The 18,510-nt window shown below is 35.6% G+C and overlaps 2 protein-coding genes across 2 annotated transcripts; both read left to right on the forward strand.

Annotated features, from left to right (window-relative positions):
* The first annotated feature begins 137 nt into the window (after nt 1-137).
* LOC128285230 (serine/threonine-protein kinase TOR-like) lies at nt 138-3,361 on the forward strand. Its single transcript, XM_053022632.1, has 10 exons — nt 138-161; nt 435-530; nt 755-885; nt 2,008-2,110; nt 2,188-2,373; nt 2,478-2,570; nt 2,679-2,718; nt 2,801-2,898; nt 2,987-3,085; nt 3,194-3,361. The coding sequence occupies exons 1-10, from the start codon at nt 138-140 to the stop codon at nt 3,359-3,361; spliced, it is 1,038 nt and encodes a 345-aa protein (XP_052878592.1).
* On the forward strand, nt 2,814-17,892 carry LOC108479367 (serine/threonine-protein kinase TOR). Its single transcript, XM_053023634.1, is given in 40 exon segments — nt 2,814-2,898; nt 2,987-3,085; nt 3,194-3,356; nt 3,687-3,811; nt 3,935-3,987; nt 4,390-4,513; nt 4,612-4,645; nt 4,648-4,796; nt 5,899-6,048; nt 6,119-6,271; nt 6,782-6,856; nt 6,942-7,076; nt 7,183-7,244; nt 7,419-7,516; nt 8,375-8,484; nt 8,558-8,731; nt 8,813-8,878; nt 9,234-9,302; nt 9,399-9,509; nt 10,266-10,406; nt 10,494-10,575; nt 10,578-10,621; nt 10,761-10,926; nt 11,097-11,311; nt 11,509-11,715; nt 12,902-13,015; nt 13,107-13,310; nt 13,554-13,634; nt 14,014-14,088; nt 14,159-14,225; nt 14,308-14,468; nt 14,648-14,821; nt 14,948-15,076; nt 15,163-15,246; nt 15,908-15,969; nt 16,054-16,126; nt 16,255-16,389; nt 16,746-16,919; nt 17,017-17,285; nt 17,651-17,892. Coding segments are annotated over 37 exon segments (4,347 nt in total). The 5' UTR covers nt 2,814-2,898; nt 2,987-3,085; nt 3,194-3,356; nt 3,687-3,703; the 3' UTR covers nt 17,670-17,892.
* Nucleotides 17,893-18,510: the final 618 nt, after the last annotated feature.

Raw genomic sequence — 18,510 nt, forward strand, 5'->3', positions numbered from 1 at the left:
TTTTGGGATTAAAATGTTGCTCACAAGTAATGAATGGAATTTGAGATACCCATGAGGAAGAGGCAATGTGGAGTACATTCATGTGGATAAGCAGGATAAGAGAATAGGATGCAATACAACCCTGAGTCTGTGTGAAAATGGAGAGTTCTGGTTGTTGGCTAGTAAGTATGAAAATGAAGAGTTCTGGTTCTTTTATGGTAGTATAAGTCGAGAGGATGTCGCAACTAATGCAAAGAAGAGAGTGCCAAGTTGCTTGGTTGTTTAATACGCAACTGTGAACGTCTAATACTGCCATATATTGCCCCGTCCACAAGGTTTAATTTTTCACCTGGTTTTATTTAGTTCTTTTAATTCTGCTTTCCACTTTTCTTATAGCTTCCTCCCCTCCTTATTTGTGATTCGTTCTTCATTATATTAAATATTTTATTTTTTAGGCTCTTGTGGCTCGACTACTTGAGGGCACTGGAGTCAACGCCAATAATGGTATCATCAGTGGAGTTCTTGTAACTGTTGGAGATCTTGCTAGAGTGGTGGGTCAATTTCTGTTTCTTTAGTTTTAACACATAACACCATTCTTGTAGGAAATTATTTGGCTTAATATACCTAGGAAAGAAGTCATAATTGCATCAATTGTGAATTTATAAGTTGCTGATATTCCCTCTGTTTGGTATCCTAGCTTGCTGTGTAACAAATTGCAAGTTTCCTTCTGTAACTTGTTTTCTTACTATTATTTTTGGGATGCGACTTATTTTAGGGTGGTTTTGCAATGAGAGAATATATTCCGGAACTTATGCCTTTAATAGTTGAGGCACTATTGGATGGGGCAGCTGTCTCAAAACGTGAAGTAGCTGTTGCTACTCTTGGTCACGTTGTACAGAGCACTGGGTATGTAGGACATTTTATGTTGCTTTGCTGTCTGTATGACCATATTGATTGTTATGTTGTCTCATGTTCGAATGCTATCTTTTCCAGTTTCTCCGAATGCACATGCTGATCACCTTTTATCACTAGGGCTGTCTCTTGTGGAGCATGCATTGAAACATTATGCATTTTAGGTCAGATGTATAGTAAATGATCATGGCATGCTTATATCCAAAGTTCTCTGTTTTTAAGATTTCAACATGGCAGATTAAGAAGAAGCATGATGGCCAACACTTGTTTCCAAGTTTTGAAAGCCATTCCGTGTCTTCTGTATGTCTTGTTGATGTATTTCTTTCCAAAATCAGTATCTACTTTGATCACATGATATGCTAGAAATTTCATGTTTAATGAACATTGCATGTTATGCAAAACATTGACATTATCATGCTTTATTTTATTTTCTAGTTGTTATGTTATCTCTGTACCATGGAGATGCTCAAATGACACAAACTAAATAAAAAAAAAAAAAAAAAAAAAAGAGATTATAGTCTTTTGTCTTAGCTTAGGATTAGGCCATGCACACTCTATATTGTTCATTATTCAGTGGCCAATCTTTGAACTATTATATTTCTGTTAATTTTTCCTTCCTGATTTTGACACTTTATTCTAGTTCTTTCATCAGGTAGCACTGGGATGTTTTTTTCCCTCCTACACTATGTAGATATTACCTAGTCTCCCATCTGATCATTGGCCTAGTAGGTTTAACTGCCTTGCGTTTGTGCTGGAAAAACCATTCCTTGGCTACATAGAAAAGGTGTTTCTTGAGGAAATTGGCAAAGCAGAACTTAAAGAAGAGGGAGATGTTACTTCCTTTGAAAATAGTTGCTCATGGAAAATTTCTTGAGGAAACTTAGATTTTGCCTTATGATGCCATATCTATAAGTAGTGTTTCTTTTACAGCATCTTTTGGAGCACATTATCATTGACGTTAGGGTTAAAAAGTTCCCATCTTACTATTTGATGCTTGTTAATGGAATTGTTGTAGGAACTTTGAGACAGATTCACATTATGTAACTTATGAATGTATTATGTTACAATGCTTGCTTTTTTTGGGTTTCTGGTGTTATGAGGTTTTCCTCTTTTCAGGTATGTTATTGCTCCATATAATGAATACCCGCAATTACTTGGCTTGCTTTTGAAGTTGTTGAATGGTGAGTTAGTGTGGTCTACCAGACGAGAAGTACTAAAGGTAATTGTTCTAGCACTTCACATCTAGTTAACTCTTTAGCCTCTTTGTGATGCTCAGTTCACTTCGGTTGTCTCCAGGTTCTTGGTATCATGGGTGCTTTGGATCCTCATGCGCATAAAAAAAATCAACAAAGCCTTTCTGGGTCACATGGAGATGTTACCCGTGCTGCCAGTGATTCAGGTCAACATATTCCATCTTCAATGGATGAACTATCCATGGACCTTTGGCCATCATTTGCTACATCTGAAGATTATTACTCCACCGTAGCCCTCAGCCTAATTTATTCTTCTTTCTAGCTTGCTTTTTAAACTTTTTTATCCATTTCTGATGATCCTTTTAATTTTTTTGCTAAAATAAATGAACCCAGGTTGCTATAAACTCTCTCATGCGCATTCTTAGGGATCCTTCTCTTGCTAGTTATCACCAAAAGGTGGTTGGATCTCTTATGTTTATATTCAAGGTGTGTTCTGTATATGTGCCTTTTAAAAATGTTGTACTTATTTATCTTAATCCTTATGTTTTTAAAATTTGTTAAAATTTCTTGAAATCATTGACTTTGTTTTCTGAGGTTAGTCAATGGGTCTGGGTTGTGTTCCATACTTGCGAAGGTTTGTTATCTATTAATTTTAGCTTAGTTTAGCTTTATGCTTGTCTTTCCGTTGGTTGATTACTACATTCTCTTTTCTGTAGGTTTTACGGATCTCTTTCAGATTGTTCGTACATGTGATGATCATCTGAAGGATTTTATAACATGGAAGCTGGGTACCCTTGTGTCAATTGTGCGACAGGTATATTTTAGGTGTTGAAGATTTTCTGTATAATTGACATTTGCTTTCTTTTGCCATTTGATTTTGAAGTTTTGATGTTCTCATGCAGCATATTCGTAAATATTTACCAGAGCTGCTATCTTTAATTTCTGAATTATGGTCATCATTCAGCTTGCCAGCTAGTAATCGTCCTTCACGTGGTTTTCCGGTATGTTTATTTTTTAGTTAACTGGTAGAAATAATTAGATAGATTATTTTCGTTATTATTGTTATGTCATGATCTTATCTCTTAAACTTTCCCTACCTCTCTTGTTAGGTGCTGCATCTTGTTGAACAGCTTTGCTTAGCTCTCAATGATGAATTCCGGAAGTATCTTCCTGCTATTCTTCCATGTTGCATTCAAGTTTTGAGTGATGCTGAACGTTGCAATGATTACACCTATGTTCTTGACATTCTCCATACCCTAGAAGGGTTTGGCGGTTAGTTTTCTTCACTTATGGGACTTGAGTGAACTTTTTGCATTTTAAAGCTGCATGTTACCTGTCAACTGTATGGGTTATGTATTTTGTAAGAAGAATAAATATCTGAATGTACCTTTATAAATCTCTTCTTTGTAAGTTACAAAAATTATGGCAGTGAAATTTTCATTTTTTATTCTAGTTGATCTCATTGATTAAGCTTTTAGTTTCCTATCCCAACTAATTTGTCAGTTTTGAAGAACTGGAGCTTCTTGTTTTGCTCTATGTTTCCAATTTTAAGAATCTTAATTGATAATCTGTAAATGATTTGTTATTATGATTACCATGTAGGGACATTGGATGAACATATGCATCTACTTCTTCCTGCCCTTATTCGTTTGTTCAAAGTGGATGCTTCAGTCGAGATAAGACGTGCTGCTATCAAAACTTTGACAAGGTTGATACCTCGTGTTCAGGTAGGTAGCAACAACTTTAGTAACATTGAAGAATCAGTTATTTAGTTTTTTGTTAATACCTATGGATTTATGTTTTATCCAACCACCATTTATCTTGTTTGTGTTTTCATTTTTGTAAATCAGGTTTCAGGTCACATATCTTCTCTTGTTCATCACTTGAAGCTAGTTTTAGATGGGTGAGTCATCTGTTCCTTGATTTAACACGTATGCATCCAGAAAGATTGCCTTTTCTGACATATTTGTGGTCCATCACTTGCCTTTTGTCTTGAGTATTAGTGTGCATGCATCTTTGAAGATCATGTCATATGCTACAATCAAATGACAATTTTTGATGAAGAAACTCGTATCAAATCATTTTTTCTTGTAATTTTAAATCTTTGTGATAATTTGTATGGAAAGTAATAATTGGTCAGCCAAATAATATGTTTCAAACATTAGGAAATTTTATACTAACCATCATAACTGATGGATGGTTCTAATGGGTTGGAACATTGCAAGAGCTGAGAATGTTAAAGGAGGCTCCATGGAAGCCACCTTTCTATTTTTATAGATTATACCTGTAATTAATTTGTTTGTAGGAAAAATGATGAGCTCCGTAAGGATGCTGTTGACGCACTTTGTTGTTTGGCTCATGCCCTTGGAGAAGACTTCACTATTTTTATCCCTTCAATACACAAACTTCTGTTGAGACATCGCTTGCGGGTATTGCTTCTTACCATGTCATTACTGTCATTATATGCTTGGAATACTTGTTCTCTGCTCCTTTACATTGTCGAATTTAATCAAAAATAAATTTTCAGCATAAGGAATTTGAGGAAATTGAAGGTCGATTAAGTGGCGCGAGCCATTAATTGTGGGGAGCTCGGCTGCACAACGATTGAGTCGACAACTGCCAGTGGAGGTTGTTAGTGACCCATTAGATGATGTGGAAAATGATCCTTATGAAGATGTCAGTGATGTGCAAAGACATTCTAGAGGTCACCAGGTATCCTCCTTTTCTGATTCTATGATGGGCTGCTTATATTTTTGTTTTCTGCATAGCTTAGTCGTTAATTTCTAAACATGTCAAGACTGTCTAGTGCTTGTTAGGGAGGAAGTTTGGAGATTATCTTCTCTGCTTATCCATAAAACTTATTAAATATATCCTTGAGTATAAATTTGATATTGATTTACCCTAAGGATGTCTTAGGCTATCTCTAAGTTGTTGGCTGGACGAGGTATCTAGTTAAGTGAATTGGCTAGGCTACTTTGTTTTAGAAAAAGATAAGATGGCACTGTAGTAGTCTCACAGTTTACATGGAGAAGTTGGATAAAATTGAATGCATGGTCAACCAATCTCTAATTTGGAATTGGGAATATCAAATTTAATGTGGTAGCCGTAGGAGTGGCAAAATAAGCTTTGACCAAAATCATTCAGAAGCCTGAATCCTAATTGGTGGGAACATAATTACTGTGAAAAGAAAAGTTAACTTAACCTGCTTAAGCTGAACCAGAAATGATCATATAGAAAATCCTAAGGAATTGAACCTGAGGAAGTTCAAAAACAAAATGGCCTGAACCTGCAAAACATGAACCTGAATGATTTGAGTATGAAAAGCCAAGCTCTAAAAGTTGTTATGAAATGGTTTCATCTTCCATAAAGTCTAAAACAACTTGACTAGCCTGAACCCTATCTTGAAATGACTCAAACCTGACATGACCTAAACCCGAATCCAGCCCCTTCATTTGCCACCTCAACATACAAGTAATCTGCTATGTAACTTGTTCCTGGGCTTTTTTTGCTGTTCCTGCTGTGAGCTTCTGAAGTGGAAGGGCTTATGTTGCAGTGGTTTTACATGAATTTCTGGGCTGTTGGTTTTTCTACTGTGGATGTGAGCATCAACAATGTGTATACATCATTCTTAATCTTGTGTAGTTTCTCTATGGTGTATGCTTGTTGGACACACAGAATTTGGCATTTCTGCCTTTCACCTTATGCTCTTTATTGATATAATTGTCCTTTCAAGTTACAAGTGATGTTATATTTGTTTCATGTACATTATTTCATGTAATTTAGAGGCTTGTCTGATGTAAAAGTCTGTTTATAGGTCAATGATGGTCGGTTCGCTGCTGGAGAGGCTTCTCAGCGCAGTACCAAAGAAGATTGGGCAGAATGGATGAGGCATTTCAGCATTGAACTTTTAAAAGAATCTCCTTCGCCAGCATTACGAACCTGTGTTCGGCTAGCGCAATTACAGGTATGTTATGAAGTATATGTTTGTATATCCTTTACTTTGGGGTTAGGTTCGTAATCTGTTCCTTTTGCAGCCTTTTGTTGGTCGTGAATTGTTTGCCGCTGGTTTTGTTAGTTGCTGGTCTCAACTGAATGAATCTAGTCAGAGGCAGTTAGTTCGAAGTTTAGAGATGGCATTTTCTTCTCCCAATATTCCTCCTGAAACTTTGGCCACTCTTCTTAACTTGGTATGTCCATTCAGCCAATCTCTGTTCCCTTTTTACCTAAGCTGTCTGATTCTTTTTCCTTCTATTTTATTTTACTAAGCTATTAGATTTGTTCATGCGTGATCTTCTTTTCAACTCTGTTTATAGGAGAGTGTCCTTTATAGGATTCACTTTAATGGTGGCATACTAATCTGCATGCGATCAAATACTATTTTGTTGTTTTTGATTCTTGCTCTCTGCAGAGTTTAAAGAGTTGATATAATATAACTGTTCCATGCACAATATTAGAAATTTTATAGTAAAAATCAACTTGAGAAAAATATAAGCAATCGTGTGATAATGAAGCCCCTTTGCTGTATTCAAAAGCATTTGTAACACACATCACCTATTTGCTGGGTGAATCTGGATACCATACATTTAATAGAGAATCTAATGTTTGTCAAACTTTAAAATACATTTCACTCAAACAACTTAGTGCCCTTCTTTGGTCATCTACAAATTTCTTTCTTTAAAAAAACAAATGTGTTTCAGGCTGAATTCATGGAACATGATGAAAGACCTCTTCCTATAGACATCCGTCTACTTGGTGCACTTGCGAAAAGGTATGTGTTCTTTGAGAAAGGCTTTGCTGCATTATGATTCTTTATGTACTTTGTACAGTGAAATATTTATCTTCCTTATCAAATATCAGTGTCGAGCTTTTGCCAAGGCTCTACATTACAAAGAAATGGAATTCGAAGGTGCCTTCTCAAAAAAGATGGATGCTAACCCTGTTTCAGTAGTTGAAGCCCTCATACACATAAATAATCAGTTACACCAGCATGAGGTGAATAAACATATATCCTGTGTGTGGTTTTTCTATCTACTTGCCTTGTCCCTAATATTTTGTCTATGTATTAGGTCTAAATGTATTTTTTTTTTAACCTTTTTAGGCTGCTGTTGGAATATTGACCTATGCCCTACAAAATCTGGATGTTCAGTTGAAGGAGTCATGGTATTGGACATTTGATTTTCCTATTGCTTTACGTGATTCTCTAGAGCTTTTATGTTGCTATAGTTTTCTGCTTGTCGTTCCCATAATTACTGTTTCATACTGCCTTACTCAAATATGAAGGCTTGTCAAAATGGGGAAAAGAAGAAAATGTAATTACATGTTTGTGTTTATTAGGTATGAGAAGCTGCAGAGATGGGATGATGCTCTCAAGGCATACACTGCCAAAGCCACTCAAGCATCAAGCCCACATCTTGTTCTAGAGGCTACACTAGGTATCAACTTTAGCACGATGACTTGTTTAATTATTGGTTATATTCTTATTTCTTTTAATGCTTGCATGCTCTTGATTACTGTATTCTTCAAAATGAAGGAAAGGAATTATCTTAATTTCTCTAAAAGAATACAAATAAAGATCGCTGCAGGTTTATCTAACTAGGAGGGCATATTGTAATCTGAGAACTTCAAAATTCTCTTTGTTTATGTGGGACAGTTGTATGTTTAAGGTTTTATGACATATTTGAGTTATTTTTTCACCATTCTTATTTAGGAGAAAAGAGTTTTTGCAACGCTTATTGTTTACACATTGTCCAACTTAGAACGGGTGTGGATCTTTATCAGAAATGAAAAGAATATGTGATACAGGAGCAAAAGTCTTCTTGAATTAAAAATTATATATTATCAGTGCAAGAAAAGCATCAGTAGTCACACTGTGAAGCACTTTACTATAGCAAAACAGACACCGATGGTTTAGCACCCTTTCTCTTTCTTTTTTTTTTTTTTCAAATGGTAAATAAATGTGTATGGAAATATTTAGGGATCAGAGTTTTCTTTTTTCTTTGAAGGTCTTACGATAGACAAAGCACCTCACTTGTTCTATTGAAGTTTATGTTTCTCTTCACCTTTTTTTTTTTTCATAAGAAATGAGTGTGTTTTCCACTCTGGAAATTATTGTTGGTTGCAGTAGTAAGGTTGTGTAAATCTATCAAATTATCAACAGTTATTTTGGTTTTCATTTGCTGAAGTAAAAATTTCACATATAGTTTTTGTACCTCATAGTAATTTGAGCTTAGAAAATATATTTTACTTCCTATAGTTTCTTGAAACATTTTAATGCACTGTGTATGTTACAGGACGGATGCGATGCCTTGCTGCTTTGGCTCGATGGGAAGAGCTTAACAACTTGTGTAAAGAGTATTGGACTCCAGCTGAGCCCTCTGCTCGATTGGAAATGGCACCAATGGTTGGTTGTTTATGTTGTTGTAGATGCCAAGATATTCCATATCATGCTTGTATTTATGAGTTTATTCTTCTAGGCTGCAAATGCTGCTTGGAATATGGGAGAATGGGATCAAATGGCGGAGTATGTCTCTCGATTAGATGATGGTGATGAAACCAAACTTCGGGGTTTAGGGAACACTGCTGCTAGTGGTGATGGAAGCAGCAATGGTACATTCTTTAGAGCTGTTCTATTAGTTCGGAGGGGAAAGGTAAGTTTTCTATCCGTACTCTTCCTTTTTTCTATTATTTCTTGTGAATGCTATCATTTACTTCTCTATAACATTTCTCAGTATGATGAGGCACGCGAATATGTTGAGAGAGCTAGAAAGTGCCTAGCAACAGAGCTTGCTGCTTTGGTTAGTCTCCCCAGTCCTTAAAATTTTTAAACTGCTTAGTAGATTGTCTTCTGGGTACTGTTTACTTGTTTTCTTTGGCATCATTCATTTCATTCTTTATTCTTTGTTGGAGTGACTATTATAAGGTTCTTTCTTTGAATGTAATAAAAATGATGAAATTACATAATACAACTTTAGGATCTCTACCCCCAAAAAAAAAAAAAAAGAAAAAAAACGGTTTAGGTTACTGGATGAATAGGAGTTTATTTCTAATTTTTGTAGCAGTTCCTTGAAAGGTACCATTGTGATTTCTAGTTAAGAAAGTTTACAAATTCTTTTACACTGACTTCATGATTTTTAATACCTTCTTCTAAAGGTTTTGGAAAGCTATGAGCGTGCTTACAGCAATATGGTCCGTGTTCAGCAGCTTTCAGAACTAGAGGAGGTTTATTCTACTTATATTTTTGGATTCAGTTTGTTGCTTTTTAGTTCTTTTCGGTAAGCAAGAATGATACTCAAGGGAAGCCATCATTTATTGCAGGTCATAGATTATTGCACGCTCCCTGTGGGAAATCCAGTTGCTGAAGGCCGGCGTGCCCTAATTCGCAATATGTGGACTGAGAGGATACAAGGTGCAAAACGTAATGTTGAGGTAAACAATAACATTGGCAAAGTGTTTTCCACTCTGTCTATTAGTATTGCTGTCGTTAACCTATATTCAGTGGGTAGTTTTTCTGTATCTAATACTATGAAGTTATAATTGGCAGACTGAAATAGAGAGAAATTCTTTCTACCTTTATTTTTATATAATAAATAATAGTTTTAAGTGCTTATTTGGTGTCCCCATTCTTTAATTTCCTCTTTCATTTAATGTAAGGATGTTCCAATATTTACATCAAGTATCTTTTTCAACGTGATACAAGATTGAGCTTTATTTTCTATGGGATCCCAGCTGCCTCTTTTATTTCTCTAGAAGTCTCTTTATCCTCCCTGCCAAGCTTTCCTCCCTACTGCCATGCCTTTTTTCACTGTAGCACTTGTATTTTGCTTTAGCTTAACATTGTTTAGTAACTTTCTTAACAAAACATTATTTGAGGTCTGCATAGGTCAGAATGGAAAGATTTAATACTTCAGATTTCAGTTTGGATGGCAGCTTAATCTGTACTTGCTGACGGTTGTCTTATGATGCATGTTTACTATCTAACAAGTTTGTATTACGGTGCTAATCTTATAGGCAATTGACAGGGCTATCCTTGTAGATCAGCCTCTTTTGGCTGTTAGAGCTGTTGTTCTCTAAGTATTCGCATTTTCTTAAGTGGAATGAGTTTAGTGCTGTTTGTACTCTTTCCCCTGCTATGTGTCTCATTTTCATTATGCTTGTTAGTTGATTATATTTTCAAATATGCAGGTCTGGCAAGTTCTTTTGGCTGTTAGAGCTCTTGTTTTACCTCCAACTGAAGATATTGAAACCTGGCTCAAGTTTGCTTCTCTCTGTCGGAAGAATGGAAGGATAAGTCAAGCTAGGTCTACCTTAATTAAGCTTTTACAGGTCTCTACTTCTTGCATTTTCTAAACCTGCCAGAATATGAAAGTGTGCTTATATTCTTACTTTGACCTTATTTTGGATGTTGCATAGTATGATCCAGAAGCTTCTCCTGAAAATGTAAGATATCACGGGCCTCCTCAAGTTATGCTGGCTTACTTGAAATATCAATGGTCGCTGGTGATGATCATAAGCGAAAGGAAGCATTTGCCAGACTGCAGGTATCCTCTTTCCATCAAGAGCACTTATCTTTGTTCTAGCTTGTCTTGCATAATCTACTATAATGAGTACACCTTCTGTGAGCATTTACTACTTATTTCTAAGTTCTTAGCAGTTACATGATTCACATCACCATTGCAGAATTTGGCTAGAGAGTTTTCAATTTCCCTAAATATCCAATCTATTGCATCAACTGCTTCAACGAGTGGTACAAATGCAAATGTTCCACTCCTGGCTCGCGTGTATCATAAACTTGGAGCTTGGCAGTGGTCACTATCACCTGGATTGGATGACGATTCCATACAAGGTAGCTAATAGCTTGATGTTACTTCTTTTGCAGTATATTTTCCTCATTTTCATCAGATTACTTGTTATGGAACCAAATAAAAGAAGCATTTTTTATTGGTTCATAAATGCTTGAAATTTTTATCTTTTTTTTTTCCCTCTTGGTAAATGTTTTTTTTTTTGGTCCCATAGAGATCCTGACAGCATTTAGGAATGCCACTCAATGTGCGACAAAATGGGCAAAAGCATGGCATGCATGGGCGTTGTTCAATACAGCTGTCATGTCTCATTATACTTTAAGAGGTTTTCCAACTATTGCCTCTCAGTTCGTTGTTGCAGCTGTCACTGGATATTTCCATTCAATAGCATGTGCAGCAAACACCAAAGGTGTCAATGACAGTCTACAGGTATGTTGACTGTATAAAAGATCATTTCAAAATTATGTTTTAGCAAAATTTAGGCTTAATAATTGTACAAATTCTTCAATGATCGCAATTTTTTTTTCTTTGGGATCTTACCTATTTTCTATTACCTTATCAACTTCTACTTTGATAACTTGGTGGGGCCTTTCTAAGCATTTTTCTTAAACTCTATTATTTTTCAGGATATACTTCGCCTTCTTACCTTGTGGTTTAACCATGGAGCTACCTCAGAAGTGCAAATGGCCCTACAGATAGGATTTTCCCTTGTTAATATCAACACTTGGCTAGTTGTTTTACCTCAAATAATTGCTAGAATCCATTCAAACAACCATGCTGTGAGAGAACTCATACAATCACTTTTGGTGCGAATTGGGCAAAGTCATCCTCAGGTTTGTCTTGATTATTTATGTTCTTCTTCAAAATTTATCATTTAAGAATGTTAGTCAAGTAGTGTATGAATGCTTTGAAAACTTAAAATCCTCCTTTTTTGTGTTTATCTTACTATTTGTTAGTCCAAGTAACAGATGTTAATTTGCATTTATATATGCTTCAAGTGAAAAGTATGTTATAGAAAGTTATAGGAAGAGTTCTTTTCATGGGAAATTGTATTTTTGGGATTAAAATGTTGCTCACAAGTAATGAATGGAATTTGAGATACCCATGAGGAAGAGGCAATGTGGAGTACATTCATGTGGATAAGCAGGATAAGAGAATAGGATGCAATACAACCCTGAGTCTGTGTGAAAATGGAGAGTTCTGGTTGTTGGCTAGTAAGTATGAAAATGAAGAGTTCTGGTTCTTTTATGGTAGTATAAGTCGAGAGGATGTCGCAACTAATGAAATGTCTGTAGCTAGACTTACAAAATTGTGCCAAGTATCTAGAATTAATCAAGAAAAAGGGACGATCTTGTTATACTTAAAATTTGACAGTCACAACTACCATGGCAATCAAAACTTTTTCTACTGACCTCTAAACTTACAATAGATGCCCAAGTTTAGTTACAGAAGGGAAGTCTTAGTATCCTCATAGGGCTTCGTTAATATAGCCTGCTGACATAGCCTAATCATGTTTACAACATTAATTAATAATAGTAATAAATCTGATACTGCTATTGATCTCATGAGAGTGTCATTCCTCTAAATTTGGGATTATTGCCACCTGTCGTGCTCAGCTAATAACCCTTTTAGTCTTAGTTGGATGGATATCTGATGAATATAGTATGTCATGCAAAGTATTGAAATTGAGAGTTGATCACCTATTGAAAAATGGCCTGTCTGCACTAACCTTTGGGCAGTGTTCCTTTTTCAGTATTTACAGTTAGGCAGTGCGAATTACCTTTTTTTTGAATCTCATGAGGGTCTTGCACTTCTTCCAGAACTCTAGTCAACGACTTGAAATCACCAATTTTGAATTGAATATATCTGTTATTCTGTTGCATAGTATAATGCAAGAAAAAAACTAAATGCTCAGAATAACTTTCCGTAACTTAATTGGAGCTCTTGGTGCTGTAGCTACCTCGATTCAAATTGTTTTGAGCCTCTTTATTTGCTCGGCTGATTTAATTCTTGTTACAGGCTCTTATGTACCCTCTTCTTGTTGCGTGCAAGTCCATAAGCAATTTACGTAAAGCAGCAGCTCAAGAAGTGGTTGACAAAGTACGTCAGCACAGTGGTGTACTTGTGGATCAGGTTAAATAATTAAAATTAGTTTATGTTTTATTTTGCTTCATTGTATTTCCCTTAGTTATTTTCTTCATAGCTAGATTTCATCTATACACAGGCACAACTGGTATCCAAGGAACTAATCAGGGTTGCAATACTTTGGCATGAGTCATGGCATGAGGCACTAGAAGAAGCTAGTCGTCTATACTTCGGTGAACATAACATTGAAGGGATGCTGAAAGTCTTGGAGCCATTACATGAGATGCTTGAGGAAGGGGCAATGAGGGACAATACCACCATAAAAGAGAGAGCATTCATCGAGGTTTCTTATTGTTTCTTGCTGTTAGCAAGTTTTTCCACACTAGGGATTTTATCTGTAACTTATGTGTATTCAGCTCAATCAATGGAATTCTGTATTGTTTTTAATAGTGAATACTCCAGACCTTGTCGTATACTTTGGTGCTATGAGTCATATTTTTCCTGATATATTGAAATCCACCTTCCATTTTAGGAGATTTTGAGATTGTGTGTTCATTTAATTCAATTTATTTTCATCGTATTGTAGGCATTCCACCATGACTTGTCACAGGCCTATGAATGCTGCATGAAATATAAGAGAACTGGAAAGGATGCCGAGCTTACGCAGGTATGAAATGTTTGATGACTAGATTACTAGATTATAAAAATATTGGAGTCTTTGCCTAGGTGATTTTGGGGTATGAGAAACTATTCTACTTGCCCAGTGAGCAATATTGTTGTTAGCAGGGCTGATTAATTGCCTAATTTTGGCAATAAAACCAGTTGTCCGTACCTTTGCTTGTAGTGTGACCTGATTTGCCACCTACTTATGTGGAACCTCTTCCTTGAATCTATCTAGCTTTAGGCATGTCCTTCAAGGTATTTATAAACACTCATCTGTCAAATAAGGATGCTGGTTAGAATATATTGGTGGTTCATCTGTTCCTTTTTGCCCATGGGTTACCAGAAGCATGAGATATCTCCTAATTATTTATTGAATTCATCAGGCATGGGATCTATATTATCATGTTTTCAAGAGGATAGACAAACAACTTCAAATTCTTACTACCCTGGACCTGCAGGCAAGTATTTCTTTCTTAATTTGTTCACAACTAACGCAATGACACTAACTTTTCATTTTACGTGCTGCAGTCTGTTTCTCCTGAGTTGGTGGAATGTCGTGACTTGGAGCTTGCAGTTCCTGGGACATATCGTGCAGGTAAGCTCAATGGTTGTTTTACATGGATGTCTTGGTATAAATCTAAGTCGGCTAACTGGAAAAATCCATTTCTTATTTTCAGAATCACCAGTGGTAACCATTGCATCATTTGCACATCAGCTTGATGTCATAACTTCCAAACAACGTCCTCGGAAATTGACTATTCATGGGAGTGATGGTGAAGATTATGCCTTCTTACTAAAAGGACATGAAGATCTTCGCCAGGATGAACGTGTCATGCAGGTATTATCAAGTTTCTTTTATGTCCCTTTTTGTATTTCAGATTCATGCTTGTTGATTCTATGGTTCATGTGCTGGCGTTTGGAGGCTTTCATTGATTCTGCTGTCCTAAACAGAACTTTAATTTACTATTTTCATACTTCATGTATGGGGCTGATATCTTTTGATGGTCAAATTGTCAGCTTTTTGGCTTAGTGAACACTCTGCTGGAGAACTCTAGAAAAACTGCAGAGAAAGATCTATCTATTCAGCAATATGCTGTGATTCCACTATCTCCAAACAGTGGGTTGATTGGATGGGTCCCTAATTGTGATACCTTGCACCACCTCATAAGGGAATACAGAGATGCCAGAAGGGTGGGTTGAAGATTTTCAGATTCCTCCTTTTAGTTCTATTGCTCAGCTAGAATTGTGTTTGTTCATAGCTGATGGTGTTATGGCATAAAAATCACATTTAACTTTACATGTACTTCATGGTTTCAGATCACTCTAAATCAGGAGCACAAATATATGCTAAGTTTTGCACCGGATTATGATCATTTACCTCTCATTTCTAAAGTAGAAGTATTCGAATATGCTCTACTAAATACTGAAGGAAATGATCTGTCCAGAGTACGTGATCTTGATTGTCATATTTATCATATCATTTTTCCAGTAACATTGATTGACTTTCGACTATATACATCTGGATTGGCTAGGTTCTTTGGTTAAAAAGTCGTACTTCTGAGGTGTGGCTAGAGAGGAGGACAAATTATACCCGAAGTTTAGCTGTAATGAGCATGGTATGTGCTTACCTTCTTAGTCCATAATAACTGTAAGGTTCTGGCTGTAAAAGGAGCTGGCACTCTTCACATTTTAAATTAAATTTATTAAGCACTGGGTCCCACTATGCAATCATATTGTCCGTTCTTATGATGGTGATTAATGGTAAAAGGTTTGGATTGCCACTTGTTTGAAGCCATATTGACCCTGATATCTACTGGAAATATAATCTACGATGTTTAGTTTCTTCATTTGTTTTTCCATTCAATTGCTTGATTATTAAGTAAATTATCCCACTTTGGCAAAAATCAAGATAACTCAATGTATTCCTCATGGTTTATGCAGAAAGAATTTGCTATAGACTTCTATGCCTGCTTATCTATGCTAGTAACATGGCATGCAATCACACAATTCTACCTTTTAAGAAACTTGTACGATTAAAAGAATTAGCAGAGTTGTTCACTTTTAGCATAAAACTGGAGCTTTATCCATTATTACTTTTAATGTAGTACGGTGATATCTCAAGGCTACAGATAACTTTGGAGATCTCATATTGCAGGTCAATTACTTGCCCCAAAACACCTAGAAAGTAGATGTTATTTTATATGTTGAACTTCATTGTCTAAACTTACAATTTCATTGTGATTTTGAAATAAGTTGATGATGAATGGCTTTTCGCAGGTTGGTTACCTTCTTGGCTTAGGTGATCGTCACCCAAGTAATCTCATGCTGCATCGCTATAGGTATAAAAATTACAGGAAGTTTTGTGTTTTAGTTATCAAGGATTTATGTACTTCATAGTCTTGAATCTTGATACTGTTTTGCAGTGGGAAGATTCTACACATAGATTTCGGAGACTGTTTTGAAGCCTCTATGAACCGGGAAAAGTTCCCTGAAAAGGCATGTCCAGTGAAACGACTACCAAGTTAATTTTGTCATTATTTTGGGTTGAGGGGTGGGGGAACGGGTTCTGTATCTTCTCTCTGTACAATTGTTTGTGTATGCTGAGTTTAATTCTTTTCATTCAGGTTCCTTTCCGCTTGACTAGAATGCTTGTGAAAGCTATGGAGGTCAGTGGTATTGAGGGAAATTTCCGTTCAACATGTGAAAATGTGATGCAAGTTCTCCGCACAAATAAGGATAGTGTTATGGCTATGATGGAGGTATGAACCTCTAGATTTTAAATTTGTGCTCTTTTTGCTCCTATAAAGCTTTTGAACAGGGGTAAAGATTATTGATTGTTAATCATACTGTGGAGAACTTTGCAATTTTACTAAGAAAAAAAATGAAAAGAAGCAATTATGGTTCCGATGTGGGGCTGCGGGTATTTTACAACAGATATATATAATTTATCAGATAATGTCTGTCTCTCTCTCTCTATATATATATGCATATATATATGCTGATTGTGCTATGTTGAAATCGATCACTATGATGGAAATATTTTATATATATACTTCTGTTTTTGGCTTCATGTGCAAGTTAGAGGCAGTTGACTCTCAAATCGAATCTTCTTCAGGCATTTGTTCATGATCCTCTCATTAATTGGCGTCTTTTCAATTTCAATGAAGTCCCTCAAATCTCAATGTTTGCCAGTAATCATGCCCCTGCTGTTATAAACACAGAAGAAACTGCTCAAAGCAAAGAGCTTGGTCAACCTCAGCGGGGGGCACGTGAAAGGGAACTTCTTCAGGTTTTATGATGTCCCAAGTTTTGCTATTTCCTTTTTTATTATTTAATGTTTATGTCACATGATGGTGCTTAAAAACCAAATTGCTCTCTGTCTCTAGGCTGTCAATCAACTTGGTGATGCTAATGAGGTATTGAATGAGCGGGCTGTGGTGGTTATGGCTCGCATGAGTAACAAACTGACCGGACGTGATTTTTCATCTTCATGCTCATCAATACCTGCATGTTCCATGCAAAACGTAGTTGATCACAGCACATTAACTTCTGGAGATAACCGAGAAGTGGAACATGGTTTGTCCGTAAAATTGCAAGTTCAAAAGTTAATTCTCCAAGCTACATCACATGAAAATTTGTGCCAGAACTATGTTGGGTATGATGCTCTGCTATTTCTCTTCTTTCCTTGTTTATATTTTTGGTGCATGTCTGTCTATATATGTGTTCTAGAATTTTGTTAAAAGGTATATGTTGGATTTTTATTTACATAGTACGATATTTAAATGACAAACAGGAAGGCACCTCAACATATTTTGAGTGTGTACCTATTCTTCTCTTTTTCTTTTTTAGGTTTGATATTCTGTTCAATCTTTGTCAAGTATGGGGGAAGTCCAGTTGGTGTCCATTAGACTTATTCACATATGATATATAAATTTTATGCTTTCTGTGGATGGGTAGAGCCCATTGATAAAGTTAATGAACTCTCACTAATCTTGATATTTCCATGCTCATTTGCTGCAGGTGGTGTCCTTTTTGGTGATCTCAAGAACAAAAAAGAAATGGTATATTTGTGCATAACATTTTGTATACATCTGTAATTTATGTGTATATAAAGTATAGATTACAAATATCTCGTCTCTTTCTGGCCATGTATTGCATACGCATTATTTTAAATTAATAATTTTTTGCAGTGTTCTCACGTTTATTCTCATCGACTACATACGCCTCCGTGAGGTTAATCAAAATCTACTTATTTCGATAAAGGATTTTTTTTTTTGGTTACATTTTTATTTGGTCATAGATAAAAAAGATTTTACATTTTACAAAGGTTACATTTAAATTTTTAATTTTGTTTATAAAATTTAAAAAAATTGAATTTAATTCCAGTTTTTTAGATAAAGAATTTATTTGAATTAAAAAAAAGTATTTTAAATTTATCTAAAATCAAAATTAAATCACAAATTCGAACCGACCTCCAGTGTATGCCCTTCGGATCTAACCGCTTTGATGGTGAAATGGAATTTAGATAATATATATTTATATTATTGCTCGCTGATGTTTAAACACGGTTGGATACTAAGCGGTGAGATTAGTTTACCTCACCACACTTCCTAATTCTCAATGGAATAGAAACATCTTGTTGGTAAAAGTACTCACACTCCCCAGTGGAGTACAGTATTAAGTTTTAACCCCTTGTATTCGCACGTGTTACCTTCATATTGAGCGGAACTTTTTCCTATCAATTAAAAATTAAATACATAAACAAAGTTGTTTTTGTTATTATTTTCACTTTCATATATATAATTTTATTTTTATAATAATTTAATAAATATACACTCATATGAATCAATATTAATATTAATTAATTAAATTTAGAATTT

The sequence above is a fragment of the Gossypium arboreum genome, chromosome 12, assembly GCF_025698485.1.
Source record: "Gossypium arboreum isolate Shixiya-1 chromosome 12, ASM2569848v2, whole genome shotgun sequence".
NCBI classification, from domain to species: Eukaryota; Viridiplantae; Streptophyta; class Magnoliopsida; order Malvales; family Malvaceae; genus Gossypium; species Gossypium arboreum.

Bases quoted from the DNA above. Each gene is read 5' to 3' on its own strand.
- LOC128285230 (XM_053022632.1), top strand. From the start codon at position 138: ATGGAGAGTTCTGGTTGTTGGCTA. The intron at 886-2,007 runs GTATGTAGGACA...TCCTCTTTTCAG, and splicing joins CACGTTGTACAGAGCACTGG to GTATGTTATTGCTCCATATA. The intron at 2,111-2,187 runs GTAATTGTTCTA...GGTTGTCTCCAG, and splicing joins CCAGACGAGAAGTACTAAAG to GTTCTTGGTATCATGGGTGC.